The 27,572-nt window shown below is 43.0% G+C and overlaps 1 protein-coding gene across 5 annotated transcripts in view; it reads left to right on the forward strand.

Moving 5' to 3' along the window:
- Positions 1–27,572, forward strand: part of ZNF827 (zinc finger protein 827) — a 169,197-nt gene that overhangs the window by 23,472 nt on the left and 118,153 nt on the right. For all 5 annotated transcript variants that reach the window (XM_041738082.1, XM_041738083.1, XM_041738085.1 and 2 more), the window contains exons 2-4: positions 7,360–8,403; positions 17,666–17,838; positions 23,390–23,870. In XM_041738082.1, coding sequence (XP_041594016.1) covers positions 7,360–8,403; positions 17,666–17,838; positions 23,390–23,870 — 1,698 coding nt within the window. The remainder of the gene's footprint in view (positions 1–7,359; positions 8,404–17,665; positions 17,839–23,389; positions 23,871–27,572) is intronic.

Raw genomic sequence — 27,572 nt, forward strand, 5'->3', positions numbered from 1 at the left:
AGACTGGAACCTGCTCAGATACTGTTTGCAACCCCCTCTGAAGATAGCAAGTGACGCATTCATTCGTGTTGCCTTGGTTTTGCTCGTGGGCATTTGCAACAGTACTTTGAACATACTGCTGTGTGCAAAATGTGCGTCTTGATGCAGGGGGCCTCTCGGGGCTCTCGGCCTGTGAACGCTCATCCTCTCCAGACTTCCTCCCATTTCCCTGTGCCCTCGCGTCACCTTTTCCCCAGCTGGACTTGTGACAGGAGTCTGGTTGTCATCCACCATAGCAGTTTTAAATAACTAGTAGCTCTTCTTAACTTTTTGTCCTGGCCAGGCTGACAGCGGTTGGGTACCTGGGCATCGAGATGTTTTGATGACTGTGATCCCTGAGGCTCTGCTCCCCTCCCACGCCATGTGTTTCACTCACACTGTGGCCTCAGAGCCTTGAACCCCTGAGAGGTCTCTTAGTATTAGGCAGACCTGGCATGGGGATGTGCTGAGGCTTTTGGGCTTCAAGGGACAATTTAAAAATTGGAGGTTAAGATCGGCCTAAATGAGGATGTGTTTTATGCTTAAAATCCTCAAACTGGCTCAGAACAGCCTGATGTGCCACATGCTACACCTTTATCAAACATTACAGAGGTCATCGTCGTTCTTGTCTTCCAAGGTCTCTTCCCCCTTCTTTCCTCTGTGACCCCCATTAAGCCAATTGTAGAACCCACCCTATGGCTTCAGGGATAAATCCAGCGAGCAGAACCTAGCCTCCAGTGGGCTAATCCGAGGGGAAAGACCTTTCTCTAGTGGTAAGTGGATGAGAGTGAAAATCCAGAACCTGTGTAGCCAGGTTTTCAACCTCCAGGGGAAGGTGACCTGAGAGGATGAGGCTAACCTCTGAGAAGGGACGAGAAGCAGGGAGAGGGAGCCGTGATGGTGAGTTTGACACCCTGTCTGAGGCTCTCTCTGGGCCCCCTTCTGTGCTGGGTCTAGGGACTGAGAGCCCTACCTGTCGCTTCGTGGGTCCTGCTTGTCACTACAACTCCAGAGACCCTAATACCCCTACTCTGGGCAGAGTATGGAGCAGGAATACAAAATTGACTCACTTGTGGTCCTGCCTCAGGCATTTCTAATCGGATAGTCTGATTTCCAAACTAGTGGGTACAGTAGGAAAATTGGTAAGATCTGCCCTTTAACAAATCCATAGATGGTCTCTTTTTTAAATGTGAAGAACTAAGAATATGAAAAATGTTTCATGAGGTTAGTTTATCTAACATATGTCACCTGAATATTAGCTTACTCTGTGACGGGGCTATTTCCCGTCTCATAGTTTCAGAAGAGCCAGCCCTCCGATATGTGAATTTCCAATGTTGTCTGTTAAAATCATCTTCGTCCTTTTGAGATCCATTTCAAAAAGCCATCTGCACCATTGGAATTAACTTATGTACACACAACTCTTGCTCGGTTGCTCTGTGATGGCACTGATCATCGTGCTTCGAATGCTTGTGCAACCCTCGCTCCCTGGTGATTATAAGCCATTGGGCAAGAGACTGCTGAATCCTGAGGCTCGCTGTGGCAAAGAACAGCTCCCGGAACATAGCAAATGCTTAGTAAATGTTTGTCGAATCAAGTCCATAATTAGCATTGGTTTTGTTAATAGCTTTTGTATCCAGCTGCTCAAACCACTTTTTTTACACACCACTTTTGCCTTAAAATGCATGGAAAAGTTGGTTGTACGATTTGAGGTAGGTATGATGGGTATAAGTGATTAATACTGATAAAGATGCGTGACCTTAAAATTCAATATAGACATCTAGCTATAGATGTGTGGTAGCTGGAAAGGAATAAGACTGGGGAGATTTTTAGCTGAAAACGAACCAGACAGCTGGTAAGTACCAGGTGAACACACCTATTATCACAAGAAGGTGTTGACTCTCGGAGGACTGACCAATGAGTTGGCTTCATTCCAGGCAAGTCTGGAATTTAAACCTTGCTCTCTTCAAACCATGCTGGTTAGAGTTCACGGTGGACCAACTGGTGGAATGGGTTGTGGGTAGATTTAGAAAATGGGGCTTTGAGATTTCCATCCCCACTCACTTTAACCTCAGCCAAAAGGCCTGAAAACTAATAGGTGTCTCTTTCTCGCATTTTCCCCCCACTTTTCGCTCCCTATCTTTCTGATCAAGGATCTTCTGACTTGAGTGTCCAATTAAATGCATCTGATTAAAACTGTCAAACCGAAAAGGAAGTGAGTTGGGGGAAAAAACAAAACAAACCTGTAGCAAGAGTTGTGGATAATATCAAGTTACCGATTTTTTGCTTGAGAACTGAATTATAAATAAATGTGTTAGGTAGTGGAATTTTGTTTTGTTTTCCCCAAAGGAGAAATATTCACCACATGGAAACAAAATTTATTCAGCATATTTTCATTCTGTAATTGTACCATTTCTATTCTTAATTCTTTGAGTTTATGATTTAAAGTGAAAAAACACAAAAACAGACTGTTGTGTAAAATTGACAGGAACGAGTGTGAACCTGGCTGTCAGAGACATAGGTTGTTTTAAAATTAGCAATGGAAATAGCTTCCTATTCTGAAGGTTAAAAATAATGTATTTAGAAGGAAGTTATTTACATTGGCCGTTTAGAGGCTTCCCCCGGAGCCTTAGTTAGGAAAGCTGTGAAAGGCACAGTTGTGGCGGGCAGGCCGCGTGTTCGGGCCCCGCATGAGGCGCGCTCTGCGCTGAGGTGCCCTGATCCTGTGCAGGTGACACGCCGGAAAATGGGGCGGTGTCGCTGCCCAGGGGCTTCTCGAGTTGTGAGAGGGAGTCCAAAGTCAAGCCTAGCTTGTTCTAGAAGTTCGTGGTGTCCAACAAATTAATCCCCTAGATTGCAGGAATGCTTTGTTTTGAGCTTCTCTGGTGAGAGCATCTTTGCTCAGAATGGTGGGCCAAAGGTGCCCGGGGTTCCTGCTCACCCCGCTCAAGGGGGCCCCCCATAACCGCACCCATGCGGCCTGTGAGGACACCTGCTGCTTGCAATCAAATGCGAGGCACAGAGCAGCCCAGCAGGGGGAAGAGAATTAATATTTGCGGGAGAAAATCCTGGTTTGCTGCTGGTTTGCGAACTGAAAGCATATTTGTTTGAGGCTCTCGTGATTGTTCTCCAGCCTCTGCGGGTCTCCTCTTCTCCTGCATTCATTTCTCCAAAAGCTTCCCCGACTTTTCGCGGGACCTCAGGTGATGCCAGAATAATTTCAAAAATGTTTCTTCTCCGGTTTCTGGTCTGGCTCCTCCTAGGCCATGCATTAAAATTATTTGGTGATTTATTACTTGAATGACCTCAGTTTTAGTAGCAGCATCTTCAGAAAAAATGATTAATAGAGTATTGAGCTTGAAAACATTCTTTATGAATCCGAGTTTTCTTGTAGTCCAGAAGACAGTGTATCTCGGCGGCGTCTACAAAGACCCAAGTTATTGATGACTGAGAACTACCCAGGTGTTTTACAGGATGTAAATAGGTCTGTTTAAGAAATGCTTTGGGGCAGCCCTGGTGGCCCAGCGGTTTAGCACCACTTTCAGCCCAGGGCGTGATCCTGGAGACCAGGGATCGAGTCCCGCATCAGGCTCTCTGCATGGAGCCTGCTTCTCCCTCTGCCTGTGTCTCTGCCTCTCTCTCTCTCTCTGTGTCTCTCATGAATAAATAAGTAAAATCTTAAAAAAGAAAAGAAAAGAAATGCTTTGCTTGTTTGGGGCTTCTGTTTTGGCAAGGCTGGGAAAGTTCTCTAAATGTAGATATTAGCTGTTTGTATCATTCAAGAATGTTCGGATCTCCTTACCACTGCTTGATAGGATTAGAACCTGAATTGACAACTTTAGTTTTTGATACACTCGACACCTCAGCACGTTTGGAGGCGGGAATATTCTTGCTCACTAAGGGTGTGGAAGGGGTAGGAGATTAAGCTTTGTCTTTGGGGCCTTGCCAGTAGATGTGCTGAATTCCTGAGACATGTGAATCAGTTCTTGACCACTGCAACAAAGAAGCTGTAGGGACGGAATGGGGAGATTTGTGTGTAGAAATAATGGATACTGACCTCTTAATGTTGTATCTCAAGATAAGGAGTGAATACTGTCCTTGTCTATGAGACTTCCCTTGCTCATTTCTGTTTCAAGAGAGTGGAAGGATGGATGGATGACTGGGGGTGGGAGGGGAGCTGCTCCAAGCTCACTAGAAGTTGCATTCAGAGGGCATTGGGCAGATAGTACAGTGGGGCTTTGCAGAGAAGCATTGGCCAGATGTTGTGAGATTTGGGTTCTTGGTTCCAGCATTAGCAGTTGGTAGTTGTGTCTTTGATCACAGCAGGTAGCATCTCAGAGAACTTAATAGTCCCATAAAATGACAAGCCTGGATGTGTGGTTATGATTTCTTCGCAGTTCTCAAAACCCTGATTTTATATACCTTGTTATCTGACACTGATTATCACATTGGTTCTAGACCACTCTTGACTGTCTAGAGCTACTCTAGAATGACAAAAATATAATCTGAAAGTATTTACTTCTGAATCATTTATTTTCCCATGTTCATTTAGTGAGTGTCAATAGAGATTAGAGAAGGAGACTCTTTGAGGAGATATTCAACTGTTCTTATTGTAGTGATTTTTAAATCTTTTACTTTTCTTACTATGTACAGGATAGTTCCCATGTGATTTTTCTGAAGGATGAGGTATTTAAACTGAAATCAGGAAAGGTGGTTTGCCAAAGGAACTTAAAATTAGCCCTATTGTTGAAATTGATGTTGACTGCTTGGTGTTTGGTAAAAAGCATCTCTTCGAGGAGCCATTGGGGAGATGAGTAGTTCAGGGTCCTGCTGGTTTCAGCAAAGATGAAAAATGTTGAAATCGAGTGGGAAGAAGGAAATGTGGCACATCACAAGGAACCAGACTGTTTTTAACAGAGAAAATTCAATTTTATCTGCTTTTTTTCAGCAAATTCCATTTGATATTTTACATTTTCTTGATAATTTAATAAAGAATCTCAGGAAGGAGTTGCAGAACTTTAGCTTAGTGAAAGAGAATTTGTCATTTGTGACATTTCTTCTCTAAATAGCATGGGAAGATCAATGTATTAGCTGGTAGCTCATGCATTACTAGTTCTAGCTATTTCTATTCAGAAAAGAAACAGCATGTTATATAGCAAAACTTGGCACAATGGGGAGTTTTGGCTCAATCCTTAAACATTCATTGAACTCTGCTGGGGTCTAGGCACTGTGCTAGGCACAGTGTGGGATGTGTGGATGATAAAACTTGATCTCTGCCTTCAAGGAACACCACCACTTACCTTTTAGAAGACAAGCCAATAGTAGACAGGTAATTTAGAGTGATATAAAATCAATATAAACAAAACACGGGAATGTGGGCCCTGTATTCAAAAGATGCATGGAATCTGGCTGCTTCTGACCACTGGCAGTTGCCTTGAGCTGAGCCAGTCATCCTTCACTAGGGTTCCAGCCTGGTAGCTGGTCTCCCTGCTCCTACCCTCGTGTCTGCAGCCTCTTTTCCACACAGCAGCTGGAACAGTGCTTTGAAAATGTAAGTCACATCATATCAAAGCCCTCTCTGGTAGTTCCCAATTTCACTAGATGCAAAAGACCTTTCAGCAGTTTATGGCGTTGTGCTGGTCTGCAGAGCCTTGCTGCCTCACAACACACTCACAGCCCCCCTTACCCTCCCTCTTCCCTCTCTATCTCTAATGTTGTTTCTCTGACTTCCTCTCCTACTGCTCTGACCCTTACTCATTCCACTCTACCCACATTGGCCTCCTTGCTGTGTCACGAACACACCAGACATGTCCCCACATCAGGGATTTTATAGCAACTCCCTCTGTGTGGAATGCTGTCCCAGAGGTAGCTGCTTGAACAACTGCTCACTTCTTTCAAGTCTTTGCTCGGATGTCACCACCTCAGTGAAGCCCCATTCTGACCATGGTATTTAAGATTGCAACTCCCCTCCTACCCATTACCCCTCAAACCTCCGTGTCCTGCTTTACATCTTTTTCCATAGCACTTACCACCCTCTGGCTTACTAGATGACTTACTAGTTTTTAAGTATTGTGTGACAAACTATCTACCTTCCCTGAGATGTAAGCTTCAAGAAGGCAGGATCTTGTTTTGTTCACTGTGGTTCAATCTAGAATGATCTAGAACAATGCCTGGTACTTCACAGTTATTTGTTGAATAAGTGAATGAATGAATGAATGAATGAATGAATGAAAAGGAGAATTCCAGGGAGAATCACAAGAAACTTTTGAGGTAGGAAGTTGAAGGATAGACAATCAGGTTTTCTAGGGAAAGAAAGACATTCCTGATAGAAGGAATATCTTGAGCAAAGGTAGAAAAATGTCAGAGCTCATGGGTACTCTTGGAATGGCAGGGAGTCCTAAGTGAGCGGTGCTTAGGGGGCAGTCAGAGAGGTAGTCGTGGGTAGATAAATTAATGGATGGAAAATAATTAAAGGGGACTCTTAGTGGAGTAAAGGGACACATTCCTAATCATTGCCTGTGACAAGATGGTGGGCATGCTGGTAACTGGAATCCAGGGCTCTCAAAGAAGTAGCATCCATAACATGGGAGATGTTGTCACTTGAAGGAATCAGTAATGTGAATAGTATTTGCTGATGAGGTCTGATTTTTTGTATAGAACCTGACTGTTTGCAAATCAGTCACATGCTTCTTATGATTTAAGCTTCCTAACAACTGGGTGAAGTTGTAATATGTAACAGCAGGTATTACTTACATTTTTGGATGAACTTTTCAAAAAAAAATCAGTTGCATCTTCTGTCTAACCAGCTAACCTGACTTGCCTGAGGTTATGGAATCAGAAAGTGGGGAAGTAGCTTCCCACTGTCATGTGCCTCACAGACAACATTTTCCCACCCTGCCAGGCCGCCTCTCCAATTCTGATGCAACACTAAAGATATCATGCTGTTTTGTTTTTGTTTTTGTTTTTTACAAAGGAGCAAGCTTCTTTCCATTTCCCCCACCACTGGGAATAGCAGGCTCTTTCTTCATGCAGTTACTTTTTGACCAGATCCATTCCACCCCCAGCCACCTTTCCATTTCAACTTGTCTGGAATAATTATAGAAAGATGAATATGTTTCCCTGGTGGGTGTGTTTTTACCTTTGCCTGTTTAGTATTTTACCTTCTTCCAGGCTTATGCCAAGACCGTCTGACTCAGCACCTGACATTCTAGTAAGGTGGTTGCTGTCTTTCTTGTGGTTCTTAGGGGGAGGGGAAGAGGAAGCATGTCAACCAGTCCATATGAATGTCTTCAGACTTGCTTGTTGCTCACTGGGGAGTAAACGTGATCTTCTTCATTCCCCCAGATGTTAGTAGGCTGGAGGAGGCGGAGGGAGAACTCAGTGAAGGAGAGCACTGGTATGGAAACTCTTCAGAGACTCCGTCAGAAGCGTCCTATGGAGAAGTCCAGGAGAACTATAAGTTGTCTCTGGAGGACCGGATCCAGGAGCAGTCCACTTCCCCCGACACCTCCTTGGGAAGTGCAACTCCCAGCAGTCACACGTTGGAGCTGGTGGGACTTGACGGTGAGGTCCTGCGAGACTCACTGCAGTGTCAAGACCACCTCTCCCCTGGCGTGTCTTCTTTGTGTGAAGATGACCCCCCAGGCTCCACCAAGCCCTTGAGCAGCAACCTGCGGCGGCTGCTGGAAGCCGGCTCCCTCAAACTCGATGCCACAGCCACGGCCAATGGCAGAGTGGAGTCCCCGGTAAACGTGGGTTCGAATCTCTCCTTTTCCCCACCATCCCACCATGCCCAGCAGCTCAGTGTTCTTGCCAGGAAGTTGGCTGAGAAGCAGGAACAGAATGACCAATACACTCCAAGTAACCGTTTTATATGGAATCAAGGTAAGTGGTTGTCAAACTCAACCACCACCTGCAGCTTGTCCCCGGACTCTGCCATCTTAAAATTGAAAGCTGCAGCCAATGCTGTTCTGCAGGACAAATCCCTCACCAGGACTGAGGAGACCATGCGATTTGAGTCCTTTCCCTCCCCTTTTAGCTCCCAGTCTGCCAGTTCCACCTTGGCAGCCTTATCCAAGAAAGTCAGTGAGAGAAGCTTGACTCCCGGGCAGGAACACCCGCCTCCGGCCAGCCCCTTCCTCTCCCTGGCTTCCATGACCTCCTCGGCCGCCCTTCTGAAAGAGGTAGCAGCCAGGGCTGCTGGGAGCCTTCTGGCTGAGAAATCGTCCCTGGTGCCTGAGGACCCTCTACCGCCGCCGCCTTCGGAGAAGAAGCAAGAGAAAGTGACCCCACCGCCGCCACCGCCGCCACCGCCGCCACCGCCACAGTCCTTGGAATTATTGTTACTCCCGGTTCCTAAGGGAAGGGTTTCTAAGCCCTCCAATTCAGGTATGGAATCTTTTATTTCAGTCATCCTGTAAGATTTTTTTTTTTTTTTACTGTAAATTGCAAATGTCTTATTCATCGCTCTATTCGGTTGGGCTCCCCATCTGATCTGTGGCAGGAGTAAAAAAAGCAGGAGCACCAGAAAATACTCTAAGTAAGCAGTGTCGTGGGCTTTCATGTGTGGGCTACACAAAGACTTCACAAATAGCTTCATTTTTGAAAGGTAATGAATAATCTTGGAGACGTACAGGACTCCTCCCTTTCATATAAATGATCTTTTTTTTTTTTCTTACCAAGTGCAGGCTAGGTCCATACAAGACATATTTAATGGGAGAAGATCAAAGCATCTTTGTCATGGAGTGCATGGCATCACTGAACATAGGGGGATAGAAAAACCCTGCTGCTTTTGAAACAGTGGACAAGGGGAGAGCCCACCCTCCTGCTGCCTCCCATCACAAATGGACTTTTGTATACAGTAACTACTCTGCCCTAATTTATCACACTATACACTTTTATGTTAGCATTTTTATTATTTTTTTGTGTGTGTGGAATTTAAGCCTTTCCCACTTACCCTGTTCTTCTGTAATTTCTTGTCACATAAGAACTCTAAAGAATATTGTCATTCAGACATAATCAAAGCATTTCCTGCAAATGCTTTTTTTTTTTTTTTTTTTAAATTCAAATCCAATCAGATCCTGAAGGATCCTGAAGGCATGTGGAAAATTTGAATCATAAGTTTTTCTTGTGAGGGCAGTCTTTCCAAAGGAGAAGTTGCTTGTCTTATGGAGCCTTGACATTCACAAGTTACTCATCTGAGGGAGAAATTTAGTCACTTGAGTTCTCATGGTGGAAGCATCACTTCTTGTACTGGTTTGTTTTTAAATAGTGTGTATGATAAATTCATGGTATTGGGATGGATGTACGGAGCTTCAGATGTCTCCCAAGGATATCCTGTCAGATTGGAACAGGATGTAGGCCATGTGTGTCCTCATTGGTATAAACACTGCCATTGTGTCTATCTAGCCAGCTTTTGAATATTTGCAGCCACATTGATGAAGAGTGCTTAGAATGGCAAATAATTGAACGATCGCAGCTCACGTCAGTTTGACACACTTATGACAAATTTCCATTTAAATTGCTGAGTGGGCTATATGCACTAAACCTAATTATTTTAAAACTTGTGTAAACAGCAGAGTAGAACTAGGAAAATGGATATCTGGAACTTTTATGACTCTAAGTGATCCAAACCATTCACTCCAGAGTTTCTGAAGTGTCCATAAAATCCCGAAACGTTTATCAATTCTGAGTTTCATGTCTCCTTACTTCTTACCTGCCATTTGGTGAAATAAAGAGAGAAATGGCTAAAATTAGGAAACCAGGAGAAGAGCAAAGGGAGCTAGGTAATTCTGCATTTACCTGCTCCTCATTTATAGAAATCACCCCTCATTTATAGAAATTTCATTTAGGAATAGCAGAAGAAAGAGAGGTATGACTGTATGTAACATGAAGTTTGATAAATATTCTCTGTGTCTCGTTATTGAATAAGTGTATTTATGGTGTTTACACTATAAAGTCAACTGGACATTGGTTACTTGGAAAAGCTTATACAAAATTAATAAGTGTTAGTCGACTGAAGACTCAGGAAAGAGATAACTGATAAAACTGTGGCTCCTGAAGGCAAATCGCAGCAGCTTTATCACCGTGAAGTGTCTTGGGTGTAGGGAACAATAGTGATGAAGTATAATTTTTTTTTCTTTCAAGTGCTTAGATGCATGTAAAGATGTAAAAGAGGTCATGAACTTCCAGTGCACAGTAGACTTTCTGCCTGTTTTGTTATAGGATATACACCCAAGGGAAAAGATATGTTCCCTTTATGGTTTAAATGCACTTAATTCATGCCACCATCTCAACGAGCTTCTCAGCAGAATTTTACAGAGACCTACGAACAATCACTTTTTCTTTCCTTTTTCCTGAATTTCTTCTGTTGCCAAAACACTTAATATCTTAGGGGCGCCTGGGTGGCTCAGCTTTTGAGCGTCTGCCTTTGGCTCAGGTCGTGATCCCCGGATCTGGGATCAAGTCCCACATTGGATTCCTTGCAGGGAGCCTGCTTCTCCCTCTGCCTGTGTCTCTGCCTCCCCTCCCCCCCTCCCCATCTCTTATGAAAAAATAAATAAAATCTTAAAAAAAAAAAAAAAAAAAACCCCCACTTAATATTTTAATCAATGAATGTTCAAAATGATTAAATTGAAAGGGGAGACAAAAGAACTTCTTGGATTGCGTCTCTGCAACCGCCTGCTGGCTGACTGGCACCCGTGGCCCCCTGTTCTCCCCGTGCCTCTGTACAAAATCCAAGAGTTGGTGAAGCAGCTCCCTTGATGAGTAATTGTGGTTTTAAAAAAAAAAATCACTCATTTTGTAGAACTCACACAAGAGGGAAGATCGCTGTGAGGATAAACACAAGGGCTCTTGAAATGGACCATCTGAATATGTTCCGTGTGTCCGTGTGGACATATCCTAAATTCAAGTTTGGTTTCTTACCGCATGGGTTGGAAGTAGTAGAAAGGGTGGCTCTGCACCCTTCTCACTTAAAGCGAACATCATCACTTCACAGCATGCTAACTAGATTATGGGTTACGCAGGAGTTGATGGACTATTTAATTCTGTTATTTATCTTCATATCGTGGAGAGATGATTTGGTTGCTCTTACAGATTTTTGAATCTGAGGAGTGGAAGGAAAGGTGGATCTTCTCCATCTGGCCCCCTCCTCCCCTTTCTACACACTATACTCTTGGTTTCAGGGAAATCCAGGGCTAGATTCAGATGTAATTTGGCTTTACTGAGAAAGCATCATGAGAATGTCATGAGAGCTGTCACCCATGTTTCTAAACATTTCTCGTGATTATTTTTTTTCCCCTTTACCTTAGAAAGAAATCTTCCTTTAACTCAAAACAGATATGTAGGCTGGCTTCTGGCAGCAGAGTTAGGGTGTCTGTTGCCTAATAATTTAAACAAACAAGTGATAACCCAACCAAAAATCCTTAAAAATAACTATACACCATCCTTATGTCCAGCAGGTCTTAGCTGTTTCCCAAAATGTTGCAAAAAGGGCATATAAAGTTGATTCTGGAGTTACAAAGAGATATGTGCTAGAAAAGCCAATCTGTATTGAGTAATTTAGACACCAGCATTTCTTTGACCTCCTTTAGGTCAAGGGAAGTCCAAACCATGGGGGAAAAAAAGTGTCTTTTAGGTCTGACCTTATTCCTCTTTTTTGAACAGAATTCAGTTGTTGCCAGGTCATGGTGTATTTAATTCCTTTAAAGAGTCCACCACTCTGTAGCCTTTCCCCCCTGCAAGAGAGACGTGACACTTGAGGAGGAGGTTTCTTTCATGTGACCCTGCGCCCCAGCACATGCTGCACTTGCTCTGAAAGGGATATCTTGCTATAAAGATAAATGTCACACATTGACTCAATTCTCTTTGAAGCTACTGTTTGTTGCCTCTCAGAATAAAATAAATGGTTTTTATTTTAAAGACAAACTTTCTTGTAAATGGCCACCAAGATTCCTAGGATGCCAGGCTCCTAGTTAAGAGGAGAGTTTCAGAAGGAACGTCTGTGAAACATCTTTATTTTACTAAATTTAGGTATGCTTAGAAGCCTGTTGGTCTCATGCAACCGAAGGCTCAGAATATTTCCTGGGTCAATAGATAGATGTTTTCTGGGTACTGTTTTCTTTCATATTTACGTGATGCTATTAAAATTTATTGCAAAGCCATAGAAAGTCCAGAAAGTGAGGCAACCTCTTCCTCTACTCCCATTAGGTCCACAGTTATTATCACTGTAATCTGGGAATGATCACAAGACAGGAACTTGTTTAGAAAATTCACTTTTTAATCAAGATTCAGAACTAGCTGTCACTGACCTCAATTATATTTCCCCAGCCATTTAAACTTAGACTGCCTCTCATCTAGATATCCAGATATCTACAACCTCTTAGTTTTATTGAATACTTCCCAGTTGTTAAAATATGCATTAGTAACATCAGCGTCAATAATGACAGATAAACCCAGTGATATCCGTTGCTAACATAGGTTTTACACCCTGAAATAGCATTTGAGAGACATGCCCATGAAATTCTATTAAAAGATACAAATTCCATGTGTATTGTTAGAAAGGAGAATGGTTCCTCCTACGCTGATGTGCCCTGGTGGGTTGGTGGGCCTGGAGTGGAGTTGGGGATGATTTAATGTACAGCCAGGGTCACTGGGCGGCTTGAACTCCTTCGATGTGTATAGTAAGGCAGTCGGGTGTATATGCAGATACCACCTGCAAACTGCCTGCAAATTAGCTCAATTTTCTGCAAATTGGCACATAGTATCTAACAAGAGAAAGTTTGATTTCAAGGCCTATAAAACAGTTATGTTGGTTTGAAAACTCCTACCTTGAGTTAAAGCAAGTAAGTTAATGAGAGCCTCCTGATTTTTTTTCCCTCAATGATATGTGTTGTTGTTGCTTTGTGGATTTATATATAGACACCAAACCAGAAGTGAAGATATTGGCTCCAATCCCAACCTGCCACTAACTAGCAGAGGGATTTTAAGCCTACACTTCAGTTCAGCTTCCTCATCTATAAACTGAGCTAGTTGGGAATTAGCTCCAAGATTCCTTCCTGTACTAAGGTTCCTTGCTCTTCCTTTCTTATTCTTGAACTCCTGTCCATCAACTCAAGACAAACGTTTGTTTTTTCCCCTAGTTTTTGAATTAACTATCTTGCTTCTTAAAATTCACCATCAAACCTCCCACAAGATTGTCTCAGCCTTGGGCAGATTCTTGTCCATGGTAAATAGTTTAAACACTTACCATTGTACCTTATTATTGGTGTAGTCATACTGTATGCATTTTAAATATCAGCTGCTCCTAATTCATTTTAGAAATAGGTGAGATGTAAGCACATAAACATCTCTCCACACCCATTCATTTGAGACATGTATTGGCGTGCTATGTGAAAAGTATGCACTCTTGTGCTGACAGCCGCTTCCACTGGGACTTGCTGGCAGCTTCCTGTACCTTTTTCTTCCATTTCCAGTACTCATTTCATTTTTCTGATACTCTCTTGACCCAGCCCTTTCCAATTACTCTCATTACAGTCCAACACACATTTATTGAATTGTACATCATACCCAGTACTGTTTGGTGCTGGAGAAACACAGGTAAAGACCTCTAGCCTTGCCCCCCAGCCTATTCCTCCTCTGCCCCTTCCTCCCCTTCTGTCTTTCCACCTCTCTCTTTTCCCTGCTGAGCTGAATTTGCCCATCAGAGTTCTTCCTAGGCTGAGCTGGACCCTACCTGCATAGCACAGTGGACTCCTGCCCCTTTATTTTCTCCGGGCTCCTGTGAAAAATCAACATTTGGGGCTAGGCCCCTAGCTATGTATTTTATGTGATGTCAGTTGTTTAAATTTACATCTGCTCTCCTGGTGAGTTTTCCTGCTTTGGAAGGTATGACTAGAGCCTATCATTACTATTATTATTGCAACAGCTACTACCAGTAGCTTCCATTTACTGTGTGACAGGCATTTTACACACATTTATTATCTCCCTTACTCCAGTAATACTATTGTCTGTAAGGAGAATGTGTTTTCTCCAAAGAAGCAAAGTAGCAACTATTGATGCCCCTGGGTCTGTTAGCATTTGGGGGGATTTCGTTTTGTTTGTGGTGATATTAGCCAGCTAGTGATATATTTGGGGGAAATTGTTTATCAGACAGTTGTAAACCGGGTAAAATAATGAATGTTTCAATCCTATTGCCTTATGAATGTGTGGTTAGTCTGAGGAAGTGGTCATATTTCCTTAGGCTCTAAATTTGAGTGAAATTTACAGCTGTCAGTTCCTTGAAAATAGTTTGGCATACGAACTAGAACACATTCTTACTTCCTCCCTTCTCCAGAGTAGTTATCAACATCATATAGATGGGGAGGGCATCCTACTGAAATATCAAAAAATGTTTAATAAATAAAAATGCAAATGTTAACCCGGGGAGATTAATGGCCAACTTTGAAAATCGATCATTGTATTATGGTTATTTTTATCATTTGGCTCCTGTCTTCTTCCTTTCCTGCCATGATCAGTTAAAAATTTCAAATAGTTCTAATAATGTAGTGCTTTGGCACATATCTTGCCATTAGTTTCTTATCGTTATGAGTATTCTAATTTTTTTTCCCATTCAGTCCAAGGACACCCTAATTTGTACATGATTCGTGTGTCTTTTGGTATTAATTAAAACTAGGGAAGCATAGCTCCAAAATAAAATAGATTTATATGAAATGCTAATGTGCAAGATTTAATGTGGTGTGCTCTGTAATACACCCTAGGGGGCCCTGGGCAGGGGGGATCAGAAAAAGTAAGGAAATTGGTCACATTAAGCAAAACAAGATATCCAGGGGACACTGGCCATGTTCCTTTTGTCTTTGTCCAAATGCCTTTTATTGCCTTCCTGTGATGTACCATGAAACCTTAGGTCAGTGGAAGACATCTCCATTTTCCTCTCCTGTTCCAGACAGTTCTATAAAATTAGGCAGTTTGCGGGTTTGATATGGGAAAAATGAAGATCAGTGGCAGCCTGTTTGCATGTATCTTTCTTACTATTTTGATGTTCTCACAATCCCAAATAGACATCATTATCATTTTTCCCCCCTCTGGTTTAGAACAGTAATCTCACCTAGAGGCCTGGTTCAGCCTTTTCTCTCAAATCTATTGTTCAATGTGTAGTCTCTGTGATCAAGATACCAGAGTGGAAGAAATGACAATGAAGGATAGAAAATGAGAGGCCAAATTAGGGATAGGACGCCAGGTCAGCAGAGGCAATCAACAAAAGCAGTAGGAAAGCTAAAGTCAGGTTAATTTAAAAAAAAAAAAAAAAGTCCTGTTGATAGGCCTCTACAAAGCATGCTTGTCCTAGAGTGAAAGAGAACCTTCAATCCCACCCCAGCCCCCAATCAGAAAAGGAAATGCTTGTGATGGAAGCATCACAAGTAGAGTTTCCAGACTTGAAGGTATATTTTTGGCAGATTCTTTTTCAGGTTGCTTGGTTATGGTAACCAAGATTGCTTATTATATTCATGATAGTAAAACAGAATTTTTGGAATACCCTGACTGTATTCCAGAACCTTTCTGGTTCCATCCATGATAAGTGGTCCTTTGCATACAGAGACTCAGTTGATGCCATGAATAAATAATAAGATGATTTTAAAGTTGACACATGAGACTGTATCCTTTTAAAATTATAAAGATAATATGTGCATTAAAAATTTCAGTGTACATAGAAGAATGTAAAATAAAAACAAGTTTCCCTTTCTGACCCCTTCCTTTTAACCCACAGTTCTTCAAAGGTAACTGCTTAATAGTTTCTTGGGTATGCTTCCAGACCATTTTCCTACAAATAAAAAGATATCATTTTTTGTTTCATTTATTCATCCCATTCTTTCTACTCCTTATCCTTTTTTGCTCAAGCATTTAAAAGCAAATCCCAGACCTTGTATCCATTTGCCTGTAAGTGTTACCATATATATTATCTCCACCAGAGAAGGACTTAAAAAAATAATAATAACACAGTAACTATTATCACATCTAAGGGGATCGACGTTTGTTTCATGATTTTATGGAACACCTGGGCTACAATCAGTATTCCCTCAGTATCTCGGAAGTGTCTTTTCATAATTGCTTTGTTCAAGTTAGGATCAAAATCAGTTTCACACCTTCTATTTGTTTGATATGTCTCCATAACCATGTCCCTTTCCCAAGCGCTGTTTCCTTGAAGAGACTGTCATCCGTCCTGTAGAATTGCCCACATTCTGGATTTGGCTGATTTCTGGCCCCTGGGCATGTGGGTTTAATGTGTTGTTGCTATTTTAATCATATTTCTGGTAGCCTTCTAGTTATATAGAGGCTTGATTAAACTTTTTGTAGGAATATTTCATAGGTGGCTTATCAGAAGGCCTGCAATGTCTGTCCCCTTTTTAGGAATGTTAAGCTTAATGAGTGGCTGTAGGTATTGTCAGCTTGATTAATCCTTTATAAAGTTTTCTCTCAACCTTTCACCTCACTGTATTAGCAACAATTGATTCCCGTTTTTTAGAAAACAAAAACAGAATCCACCTAGACGTACAGGCTCAATCTTCTTGCTTTATCCACTAACTGTAATATCTTGGGCAGGTTTCTCTATCAGCATCTCTAGATCTAGTTCATTTTAAAAAACAGCTTCATATATTTTATTTTATGAGTGTATTACGACTTAGTTAATCAGTTTGGAAATATTTCTGATCCCTCATGATTAAAAAAGGAAAGTCTGAGTCTTCAACTCTACTTGTTTTTATTTACTATATCCCCAAATTGCAGAAGCTACTGTGTTCCTGAGAATATAAATTGATAGACCAGAGGTGTAGCAACACAGTATCATAACACAGACCCTTTGCTGTGGGGATGGAGGAGGTGAGAGTTATCTTAGCTTTCCTTGGAGGAAGTAGTTGGTTTGTCTGCTTTCCTGAAAAAAATGGAAGCATTTGTGACTGCCTTTTTGTAGCTCTTTCCCAAGTGGGTGGTAGGGCCCAGTGCAGAAGAAAGCAGTGGATCTTATTAGTGACAACCAGAGGGACAAAAAAAAGTAGGTGAAAAACCCTAGCCTTAAGATCCCCTGATGGCCAAACTGGCAGTAGCATTTGCTCAAGACATAACTAAACAAGTCAACAGTAGGATCCTAAAATTTGTCTCCATTGGAGTGGTTTATGATGGCTGTTTGGTTTTCAGTGTGGTGCAATGCGTCATTCCCTGTCCCCTTTGATTGGTCTTAATTTCTTGCTGTTTTCTAAATTTAGGAACTCAGAAATGGCCTCAGGTTTGGAGGTTTCCTTCAAGAAACAAAGCCCCTGACATCAAGCTTTTCTGAGCTGAACTAGGACAAGTCAGGCAAAGCCCCTTTGCAGACACTTTCCTAAGTGTGGGATGGCCTTCAAAAGTGACACTGTCACACAGCAGCCTGGTCAGATTTTGAAAAATGGAACCCACATGGAAGTAATGAGATGAACATGGGTTTCTACTTGAAGAAAAGCCTTAATAAAACTCCCTCATGGATAAAGTCTTGGAATTGCCCAGGAAAAATACCAAATCATTTTTAGTGTTCTTTATATAGTAATGCATGTGAGTGAATGCTGGATGCAGTGTCCCTTTTTGTTTTCCTCAATTTTTCTTTCTTTCTCCCTCTTCCAAGCCTCTGAAGAGGAAAGCGGAAAGCCTTTCCAGTGTCCAATATGTGGTTTGGTTATAAAAAGGAAGAGTTACTGGAAGCGGCACATGGTGATTCACACAGGTTTAAAAAGTCATCAGTGTCCGCTCTGTCCATTCCGGTGTGCTCGCAAGGACAATCTCAAATCCCACATGAAGGTAAGCCAACTGCGGACGGGCCTTACAGAGAGGCAGGCACAGCCCAAGCTCTTGCACATGGCCTGGTGCTGGCGGCTTCTAGACAGGAGAGGGGCCGTGGTGGAGCCTACGGAATGAAGCGCTCATTGATTCCGAGGTCGTGTGCAGCACCAATGAAGCATGTTGAGGAGGGTCTCCTTTGTGATGCTATTCCTGTCCTTTTTACAACCAAGAACTTAAAGGCAAAGACTTTAACAGACATAATATAGAGTCCTCCTTTCTGACTGGGGAGCAGCAGCCTACCTTGACCTTGCATGGCAGTGCACGTCTGGGGCGCTAGGAGGATGACTTAGGGAAGAGCAAGGAGCAGGAAAGACCAGTACAGGATGGGCTGCTGCACCCCTACCCCAGAGAGGGACTGCCCTCTTCTGCTGTTGCTTTGTTCTCCAGCTTACAAACCCACAGGAACACCCAGAGGCTCCTTAGAGGAGAAGTGAGGACCTTGAAAGACACATGGGCTCTAACTTTCGCCCTGTGTGGGACTTGGGGGCTATTTCTGACAAGACAGGGCCCTCCTGAGGCTGTCTCTGTTTGTGCTGTCCTAATTCCCAGGATCACACTTATCAAACATCTAAGGACATTGTTTTCAATGTCTTATTAAAAACAACTGCATTTCACTCTTAAGTGAGATGGAGAAAACTTAGTCATCTTGAAATCTTTCTGGAGACCCCACTACTAACAAAGATTTTCTCTGAAACTCAAGGAAGAAAATCACTAGATAAAACAGCATGGGCTCTTGAATTTGATAGACTTGCATTTAAATCTTATTGTGCAACTTACTAGCTAAGTGGCCTTGAGCAAATGAACTTTAGGCTCTCAATTTTCTCATCTGTTCAACGAGAACGATAATGTTTATCTCAAAGAGTTATCATTAGTATTTAAGGAGATAATGTTAGCCAAGTATCTGACATCGAAATGTTCAGTAGTGGTTATTTAATTTCGATAACTGTCTTTGAACACCTTGATTTTCCCACCGATATTTTCAATATAGTTTGGCTGTCGACATTGTTTATAACGTTTTTACTTCCCTGCCATAAGAAGCATAGTGTATTTACGTAATTGAGATATTTGCTTTTATACAAAACCCTGGAGCCTAATAATCTTTCTGAATAGATCAGGGATCGTTGTGAATTGTAGCTCGAAAAATGTGTGTTCAGACAGCACCTCTCCTGATTTTAGGAGATAGCTTAGAAGATTAAAAAGAAAAATTAAATCCATGATGTAATTTGTATTCTATCATTTGCCTTTTTCTCCCGGGAGTAGCTTGCCTTTCATCTTCAGAATCCATTGAACCAGGAGTTCTGGTTGGTTGGATTTTACTGAGCCTACTTGGTTTTTCCATTCCCCTCCTCATTCTCTGTCACCTCTTCCCAAAGCAAAATCTCGTATTTTACACCTGCAAAGTGGATTTCATTAGCAGGATGAGCCTTCAAAAGGAATGCCTTTAAAACTAAAATTTGTTTTCGTTACTGTGTCTTACACTGTGTTTAGAAATCAGGTCTGGCAAATTTAAAGCTTCAGTGAGCAGAAAACTTGCATCTAGCCTGACACCTTGTAAGCTTGGTTTCAGCTCAGGGTCACATAAAACAACCTATTTATAAACCCACAGAAAAAAAGATGGGTTTTCAATAGCAGGAACTACTGACCCTGAAACCATAGGGAGATGAGTTGGGTGCCTTGATGATGCAGACGGTCGGCCATGACAGTGTCACAGATGAGAGCGGCCAGGGCTTTGCGGGTCGCAGGGTCTCAGAATGCTTTCAGAACAAATCAATAACCAGTACAATAAAGCAGTTGTGTGAAATTACTACTTTATTCAAACTCATGGTGTCCTAACCTGTTGAGCTACGACTCAAGCTTTTGATAAGGGAAGTGTGAGAAGGGCTCATGCAAGTTTAATTTTATCAAATGGTTTAGTCTTTCTTTCCTCTCTTCTCCACCTCCCGAATGGGCCTTTCTCTTCCTTTAATTAAAGAGTTCATGCTTTTGTTTTGATTTGACATACTCAAATTTTGAGAAATTTTGTCAACAGTCTACATAAGAGTATAATGGCAGTGGTCTTGTCAATAGATGTCTTCTGCTGCATTCACCGGTGACTAAAAATATGAATAGGTCTTCTAAAACAAAGTCAGCTTATGAAGTGGGGGCAGTGTCGCCTATAGATTAAGACCTCACGCTGCGTGCGGTCAGAAAGACCTCAGTTAGAATCTCAGTTCCACGACTTTTAGTAGTGGTGAGACTTTGGGCTAATCATTTAACCTCTCCCAGCCTTCTTTCCACTCATGGAGATAATCATCCGATCTATCGCCTGGAGTCCAGAGTCATTATAAGGGTTAAATGAGATAATGGACATGAAGCAACTGAATACAGTGGCTGCATGGAGCACACTCGGTTAACGTAGCTGACCTGGCCACTGTTACCCAAGAGTTCTCTGAGTTAGCCTTTACATGCGAAAATCATGATGTGGGATTAAAAAATTACTCTAAATTTTATTGCTGCCTTTTTCTTTTTGTGATCCATCTTTAATGGTGAGAATTTTTTAAAAACTGGTAGATGCCAAGAATCTAAAATTGACCCTCAATCCCATCACACAGAGAGAACCATTGTTACTATTCTAACGTATATCCTTGCACATTGATGATATAGACCCATTGAAGATGAATGGGGATTCTGCTTTATTTGTTCAACACGGACAGTATTGACTGTGTTCTCACTGGGTGCTGGGCACTGTACAATTTTTTTTTAAAAAACTGCCTTTCCTCCCTCTGTATATCTCGCAAACGTTTTTATGGGCAGCTGAGGAAGGAGCTTGTAAATGCCTCCAGCTTCCTCCGGGTTATCTTAGATTCCCATTAAGTCTTTTACAACTTTCCTGGATGAGTGAGCATACAGGAATTAAATGCGAAATTCATAAGCCAAGATTGAACAGAAAAGGTGAGGACTGCTGAAATAAAGAACACTGAGGAAGTAATGGCAAGAAACAGGGCAAGGGTCAGAGCACAGAGTCCTGATGGCCTGGGACCTGCCACTTAAGGAGCTGTGGTTCCTGAGGAAATGCCTTCCCTGCCCAGCCTGGTCCCTTACGGGGGCACATGGAGCAGATGTTTGCCAAAGCTTCCTCATGCTCATCCCGCCACCACTGGGAGATGGACCTCATGATGTAACAGTGCTTTCTACTTCCCGCCCCTTAGATGCTCTTGGTACAAAATGGCCAGTCAATAAACATGTCTTTAAGTGGCCTGGAAAGAATGATATGCTTTAGACAAGCATTTCTGCACAGTAGTGGACTTAGAGGGATCTCAAAGCCAGTGTTAGGCGAAAGAGATTAAAAGTTATAATGGAAAGTGCTTTTCTGTCAGGACAGAAGGGAGGAAAGTGCATCAGGAGGACTGTGGGAATACTTCTTCAAGGGCCCAATGTGACATATAGCCTCTTTGGGAAGTTGTAACTCAAATAAAATGATAAGTGCGAAAGTCAACACCATGGCCACTGTTTTTCCTTTAAACTGACACTGATTTTTCCACAACTAAATATAACAAGGCTGGGATCTGGTGGAAAAGAAGCCACGTAAAATACTTGTGCTCAAACTCTTCAGTCCAAGGCTCCCTTTTGATTTTAGAGCCCTTGGGCTCACTCTCTGTCCTTCCCTTCTTCCAGAAGCTGCTTCCGGAGCTTCTGTTCTTGGATTAGCTCCTTTCCTGGGTTGATAGATGTAAGGGCGCTTCTGAAATGGAATCTGCCCCCACTGCTCCCGGGACATCGGAAGCAGTCTCCCCTGTGACCTTTACCACCTGGTTCTGGGCATGCTTTAGGCAGCACCTGTCAGGGTCCTGTGGGGCTGTGACTCGAGCCCCCAAGGTGCCTGCTTCTGTGGGAATTGGGTGGAGGAGATGGGGAGGAATCTTCATGATTCTGTGAGAAAGCAAAATGAAACGATCAGCTCCAGAGTGAAATCCCTTTGTTATGAAAGAACAGAGAGCCGTGATGTTAACAGCCAGTGATGAGCGCGTCCCTAACCCTCGGTCCCTCCCGACCTGGCAGAGGGGAAACCTTTTAATGCGCGAGGCCTTGCTGCACCTAAATTGAAGTTTATATGGTTATTTCTGAGAAAGAAATTCATGCGATGGGGGACCCAGAATGTCTTTGGCTGTTTTTTTCAAAAAGCCACAGTGGGGTGCTGTAGCGACAGGATCTCACCATTAAGTTTTAATTTCTTTGCTTTTGTTGGTCACTTAACAATATTTAAAAGTATGTTTTGGCTGATGAATAATGCTCTTGGATTGCATTCAGAATGCATAAACAGCTGTAGTAAAACTTGCTGTCTTGGAAAGGAAGCCTACGCAGAGGGGCCAGGTGGTGCAGTGAATTAACGAACTAGCCTTTAACCTTTGTCAGACCTGGGTTCAGATCCTACTTGGGTCACCGCTGGACGATGAGGTATCGGTGCTGTTTTGGTTTTGAATCCTAATCACTTGTTTGTCCAGATCCCACAACTCCCCAAATCATTTGGCCCAGATTTCCACAATTGGCAGTTTCCATGCCAGGGAGGGGCAGTCCTGAAATAGCAGGGTGTAGCAGGTCAGCACTGAAGTACATTGGCAGAGCTGAATGGGGAAGTTACAAGCTTACCAGCACCTGCCAGCTCCAAGCCTGGCTCAGTCCAGTGCAATGATTTCCTCACTTTTCCAAGCACTAAATTTGGTAGGGACAGGAAGAAAAAAGTTTCCTCCAATTTTTACAGGTACTGTGCATGTGAGACAGGAACTGGATTTAAAAGTCTGCATTCTTTCATTGCAGATATCAGAATCTGGAGCCTGATAGAACCACATTTGGAAACATTAGTTTCATCTTGCTGAGAATACTTGGTGGGGATCAGACCTTGGTTTTTCTCCCACTCTACTTTGCTTGCTCTGTATGTAATTTTGCTCAAGCCACTTACTCTGGGGTCTCAGTCTCCCTGTCTATGAAACGGGAATACTCCAGAGATATCATTCTCCATGTTCTTAATTTACCTGGAGAAGTGTTTTGAAAATTGAAATTATGTTTGCAAAACATAACGAATTCTCCAAGTGAGAATAATCGGGTGCGTATGACTTATTATTATTGTGAAAGGAATTACTTGACAGGTTGCCTCCTTTGACACCCCCCCAACCAGTAATTATGTAAGTTCGCACTGTGCTGGGTTTGTATTTTCTTTGAAGACCCACTGAGATGAGATGACTAGAATATTAGGACAGTTCTACTAAAAACAGCCTCCATTGGCAGACAGCATCTTCAGTTGTGAGTGTGGCTCTAATAATGGGCTCTTAACCTACGTGGACCCATGTTATGTTTAGGGACAAACCTCATTACCTGGAGCAGGGAAATGAAATACTCCTCTGGTGATTTTATTTCCTGGGCCAGCCCAGCCCTTGGTACTGTGAGGAAATGGTCGATGAATAGTCTGGATATACAACAAGGCATTTTTTGCAAGCAGGTGGTGGAGAGCTCATTCTTCTTGCTTCTTCATCAGGTTCATCAGCACCAGGACCGGGGAGAGACCTTTCAGTGCCAGCTATGCCCTTTCACTTCCTCACGCCACTTCAGCCTGAAACTCCACATGCGTTGCCATCAGCACTTCCTGAGGACAGAAGCCAAGGTGAAGGAGGAGATCCCAGACCCAGATGTCAAGGGATCTCCCCACCTCAGTGACAGTGCCTGCCTGGGGCAGCAAAGGGAAGGAGGAGGGACAGAGCTAGTGGGGACCATGATGACGTCCAACACTCCAGAGAGGACTAGCCAGGGTGGGGCTGGCGTCTCGCCTTTGCTGGTGAAGGAGGAACCCAAGGAAGATAACGGCCTGCCAACTTCCTTTACTCTGAATGCTGCCGACAGGCCGGCCAACCACACAAAGCTGAAAGACCCCTCCGAGTATGTGGCCAACAGTGCATCAGCATTGTTCAGCCAGGACATCTCTGTTAAGATGGCGTCTGATTTTCTCATGAAGCTGTCAGGTACTTGAATAGGGTTGTATATTCTCTCTCTTCCTCTCTGTCTGTCTGTCTCTCTCTCTCTCTACCAAGAGTCTTATCTGTAAAGTGAGCTGGTAGTACTAGATGATTTCAAGGTTGCTTTAAATCGTTTGCACTTTCATAAATTTGCTCCTTGACTTTTTTTTTTTTTTTTTGAAGTCCTTTAGAAGTAGGCATTACTATAGTTTGGGTCTAGAAATAACAGGGGTTGTTGATTTCCTTCCGGTTTTTCGTTTTTATGGGTTCTTGTTGTGGGGGACAGGTCACATGGTGAGCCAAGTTGGGGACAGGTCACATGGTGAGCCAAGTTGGTGACAGTTCTTTGTGTGACCTTGGGCCATATTTAACATGTCTCTGCATTTGATTCTTTTAAGCTTGTACATAATATCTCATTTTGCATTATTCAAGTTAATAAAGGCCTTAATCGGAAAGAGTTTTAAAGGACATATATACAGAGACAACTGTTAGGAATTAGAGTTTCAAAATTTGAGCAAATGAAAAAGATTATTTTTACATTATTTTTTCCACTAGAAAAATTTTTATTGAAATAAAACACACCTAACATGAAATTTACTGTTTTAACCATTTTTAAGTATACAGTTCTTTGGCATTAAGTACATTCCTGTTGTTGTATAACCATCACCACCATCCATATCTCCAGAACTTTTTTGTCATCCCAAACTGAAACCTCGCACCCATAAACAATAATTCCACATTCCACCCTCTCCACAGCCCCTGGTAACCGTTAGTCTACTTTTTGCCTCTATAAATTTGACTACTTTAGGCACCTCATGTAAACTGAAATTAAAACAAAAACAAAACTAACTTTTTAAAAAATATTCTTTCCCAGCTACCCCATTGCCTTTTGGAAGAAAGATGAAATATGTTATAAAAATTTATTATTAATTGGCATCACATTCATCATCAAATTATACATGGTGTTTCTTGTCTTTTTGTCCTCCCCGCCCCCTGCCCCCCAATTTCTTTGCTTAAGTTGTGAGGTTGAATAGGGGGTGGTGCTATTGAGGGAGCGCTGTTTTTCCTGACTGTTTGGGAATGATAAAACATGATGTGGGATTGTGCTGCTACTCTTTACATTTTTAGAAGTATGATTTTAAATTGTAAAAGAGATGTGGAGGGTGGGGAAAGGTCGGCTGAGAGTTGGTTCTGTCTTTCAGTGAAGATGGCAGTCCTCATGATGATTTCCAAATGCCATTTCAGCTCTTTGGAGATTGACAATACCCTTTTAAATGGAGAATAATTGGTCACCGCCTTCCTTTAAATGGACTGTGAGTCGCATTTCACTAAATGTCATTGCCAGGTGAATTAGAGGTTCAGCTTCACTCGCTTGGAAGTCCCTTTGCTCAGTGACTCTTCTGGTCAGGTCTCTTGCAATGTCCCCCGCACCCCAGATCTTTGCCCCTCAGGAGTGTGCAATGCTAGTTGGAAGAAACGAGGAGAGGTGGGGGATGAAATGAGGCGTCAGAAATGATCTGGGGAGTCACCGGGAGCCAGGAATGGTACAGCTAGGCGCTCCAGTCCACCAACCCACAGCATGAGTGTGGAGTCCTCTGCTGGAAACAGGCCACAGGAAGCCTGTGCTCTTGAAGAACAGGGGCCTCTCTCCTCTCCACCCCTCCACTTGCCTTATCCTACCCCAGTCTAGGGCAAAATAAGCTTGTAGCATCTTCGAGTTTTATATTTAAACATTTTTGAAACTGTGGAGGAAATGCATGCTGATAGTTTTCCTTTCACTGCTAATCCTTTAGGCTTCACCTCTGGCAGGGTGGGGCTGTGCAGGGTGTGTGTCTCTGGATTTTTCCTTGATCTCTCCTACCAATTTTATAGCAAAAGCAGGCTCCTTTTCTGGGCTCCTCTAGTGCATTCCCAAGGGAAGGAATGCACATGGCATATTCACTTAGCGTGGCTTAAACACGGGACGTTTCCTTACTTAACAGACAGGGAGAGACTAAGTGGGGGTGAATAGCTCTTAGTACGGGGTTGCTGCTTTTATTCCAAGACTGCAAGAAGTTTTTAAATCTGAAGGAAGGGGAGAGATGATGAAGGAAGATTGGTCTTTGGATGAAACGCTTGGTGTATGATACCCTACTCCTGCTGGGCTATGGCTGTAACTAGCTCCAGACCCAATCTCAGGGAGCATACGATAAGGCCTGCCGAGCGCTGCCACTGCAAAGAGGAGAGACTCAAGAGAAGCTGGTCGGAAAGTTGGGGTGAAAGACTGCACCAAAGCCTTACACTGTGATCTCTTTTCTCAGTTATTGATGGGACTTATTTATACAGTTTGGTAGTCAGAGTATTTACGGACTGATCAATTGGCATAAGAAAACAGATAACAAATGCACACTATTTATGCAAAAGGCCCGTGCAGCTATTTTATGGTGGCTTACTAGAGGTCCTGAAACCTGACTTGTATGCACTGTTACCTAGCAACCTGTTACAAAGTCACCGGGGAGTGAGAGAGAGTGAGATGCATCGGTAATTTTGTGTGTGTGTGCGTGCATATTCGGATGTAAATGTAAACTTAGTGACTGTGGCAGTGCAGCCCACAGGAGGAGAAGATATGTTAAGAGGAGAGGAATACGTTTTCTGGAGGGATTTTTTTTTTTCTTTAATTTCCACTAACTCTCTGGTTGGTCGGGCCTTGTAATTGGTAGCTGCTGTCACTGTGGTGCTCTACCTGGCTGTGTCTGTGGATGTGATCCTGGGACCAAAAGGCCAGATCTCAGGGAGCTGCGGCCGAGTTTCTAGCCCTTTGCCATCACCAAATGCAGTGCAGTAGTGGTTACTGTCGCCTTGTCTCTCGGCGTCATAACGGCGGCATTGTTCCCGCAACGACTTTTTGAGCTGGGCTCTGTGCGTGCACCTGCTGGGACGCTCTGTGGGGTGCAGCTGTTTGTGGGCACCAAGTCTGTGAGTCTCTGTGCCAGCCACATCACTGCAGAACTGGCGCACAGTGACAGATTCAGGCGTGTACATACCTACTTGTTTCCCAGAGAGAGATGGAAAACACTTGATTCTTTCTTGCTTGGTTATTAAGGGAAGTCTTTCTTGCTCCTTCAACTAAAACTAAGCATAGAGATGACTTAATGGAACCCAGTGGGATTAAAAACTCACTGGCAGGATGCTGTTTAAACAGACTCTGAGTCCTCCTCCAACCCCACCTCTGTTTTAAGGTTTCCCAGTATATGTGATGGTGAAATCAAACCCCTTCTCCGATCCGTCAGCTATCCCTCTGCTGAGCCAATACTTAACATTCCATAGTCTTTGAAGATTGATGTTGCTCCCTAGAACCGAGGCTCCCGGGCTTAACACTGTGATTGATTCAGGGAAGGGTATGGGGAAGCCCCTGCTGCTGGCTTTCTGGGCTGATGGAAAAAATAATTTTGTAAACTTCACTCGGGGTTTCAGCCCAGGAGGCAGGCCTTGGAGGGCTGCAGCCCCGTGTATTGCATAGATTCTTCTTGGATCCAGAAGACCCAGGCGGGTCATGGAATGCCAGAGCAAGGGAGCCAGTGGTCACATGACTGGGGCGTGCAGGGGAAAGGCACTCACTGGACCGTGGAGCACCTAGGTTCCTGCTGCTTCTGAGACTCTGTCCCGTAACTAGCAGCTGTGAGTGTAAACTCAGCTGCACATTATACTTACCTGGGGAGATTCTTAAAA

Source organism: Vulpes lagopus, chromosome 23, assembly GCF_018345385.1.
Source record: "Vulpes lagopus strain Blue_001 chromosome 23, ASM1834538v1, whole genome shotgun sequence".
In the NCBI taxonomy this organism is placed as follows: Eukaryota; Metazoa; Chordata; class Mammalia; order Carnivora; family Canidae; genus Vulpes; species Vulpes lagopus.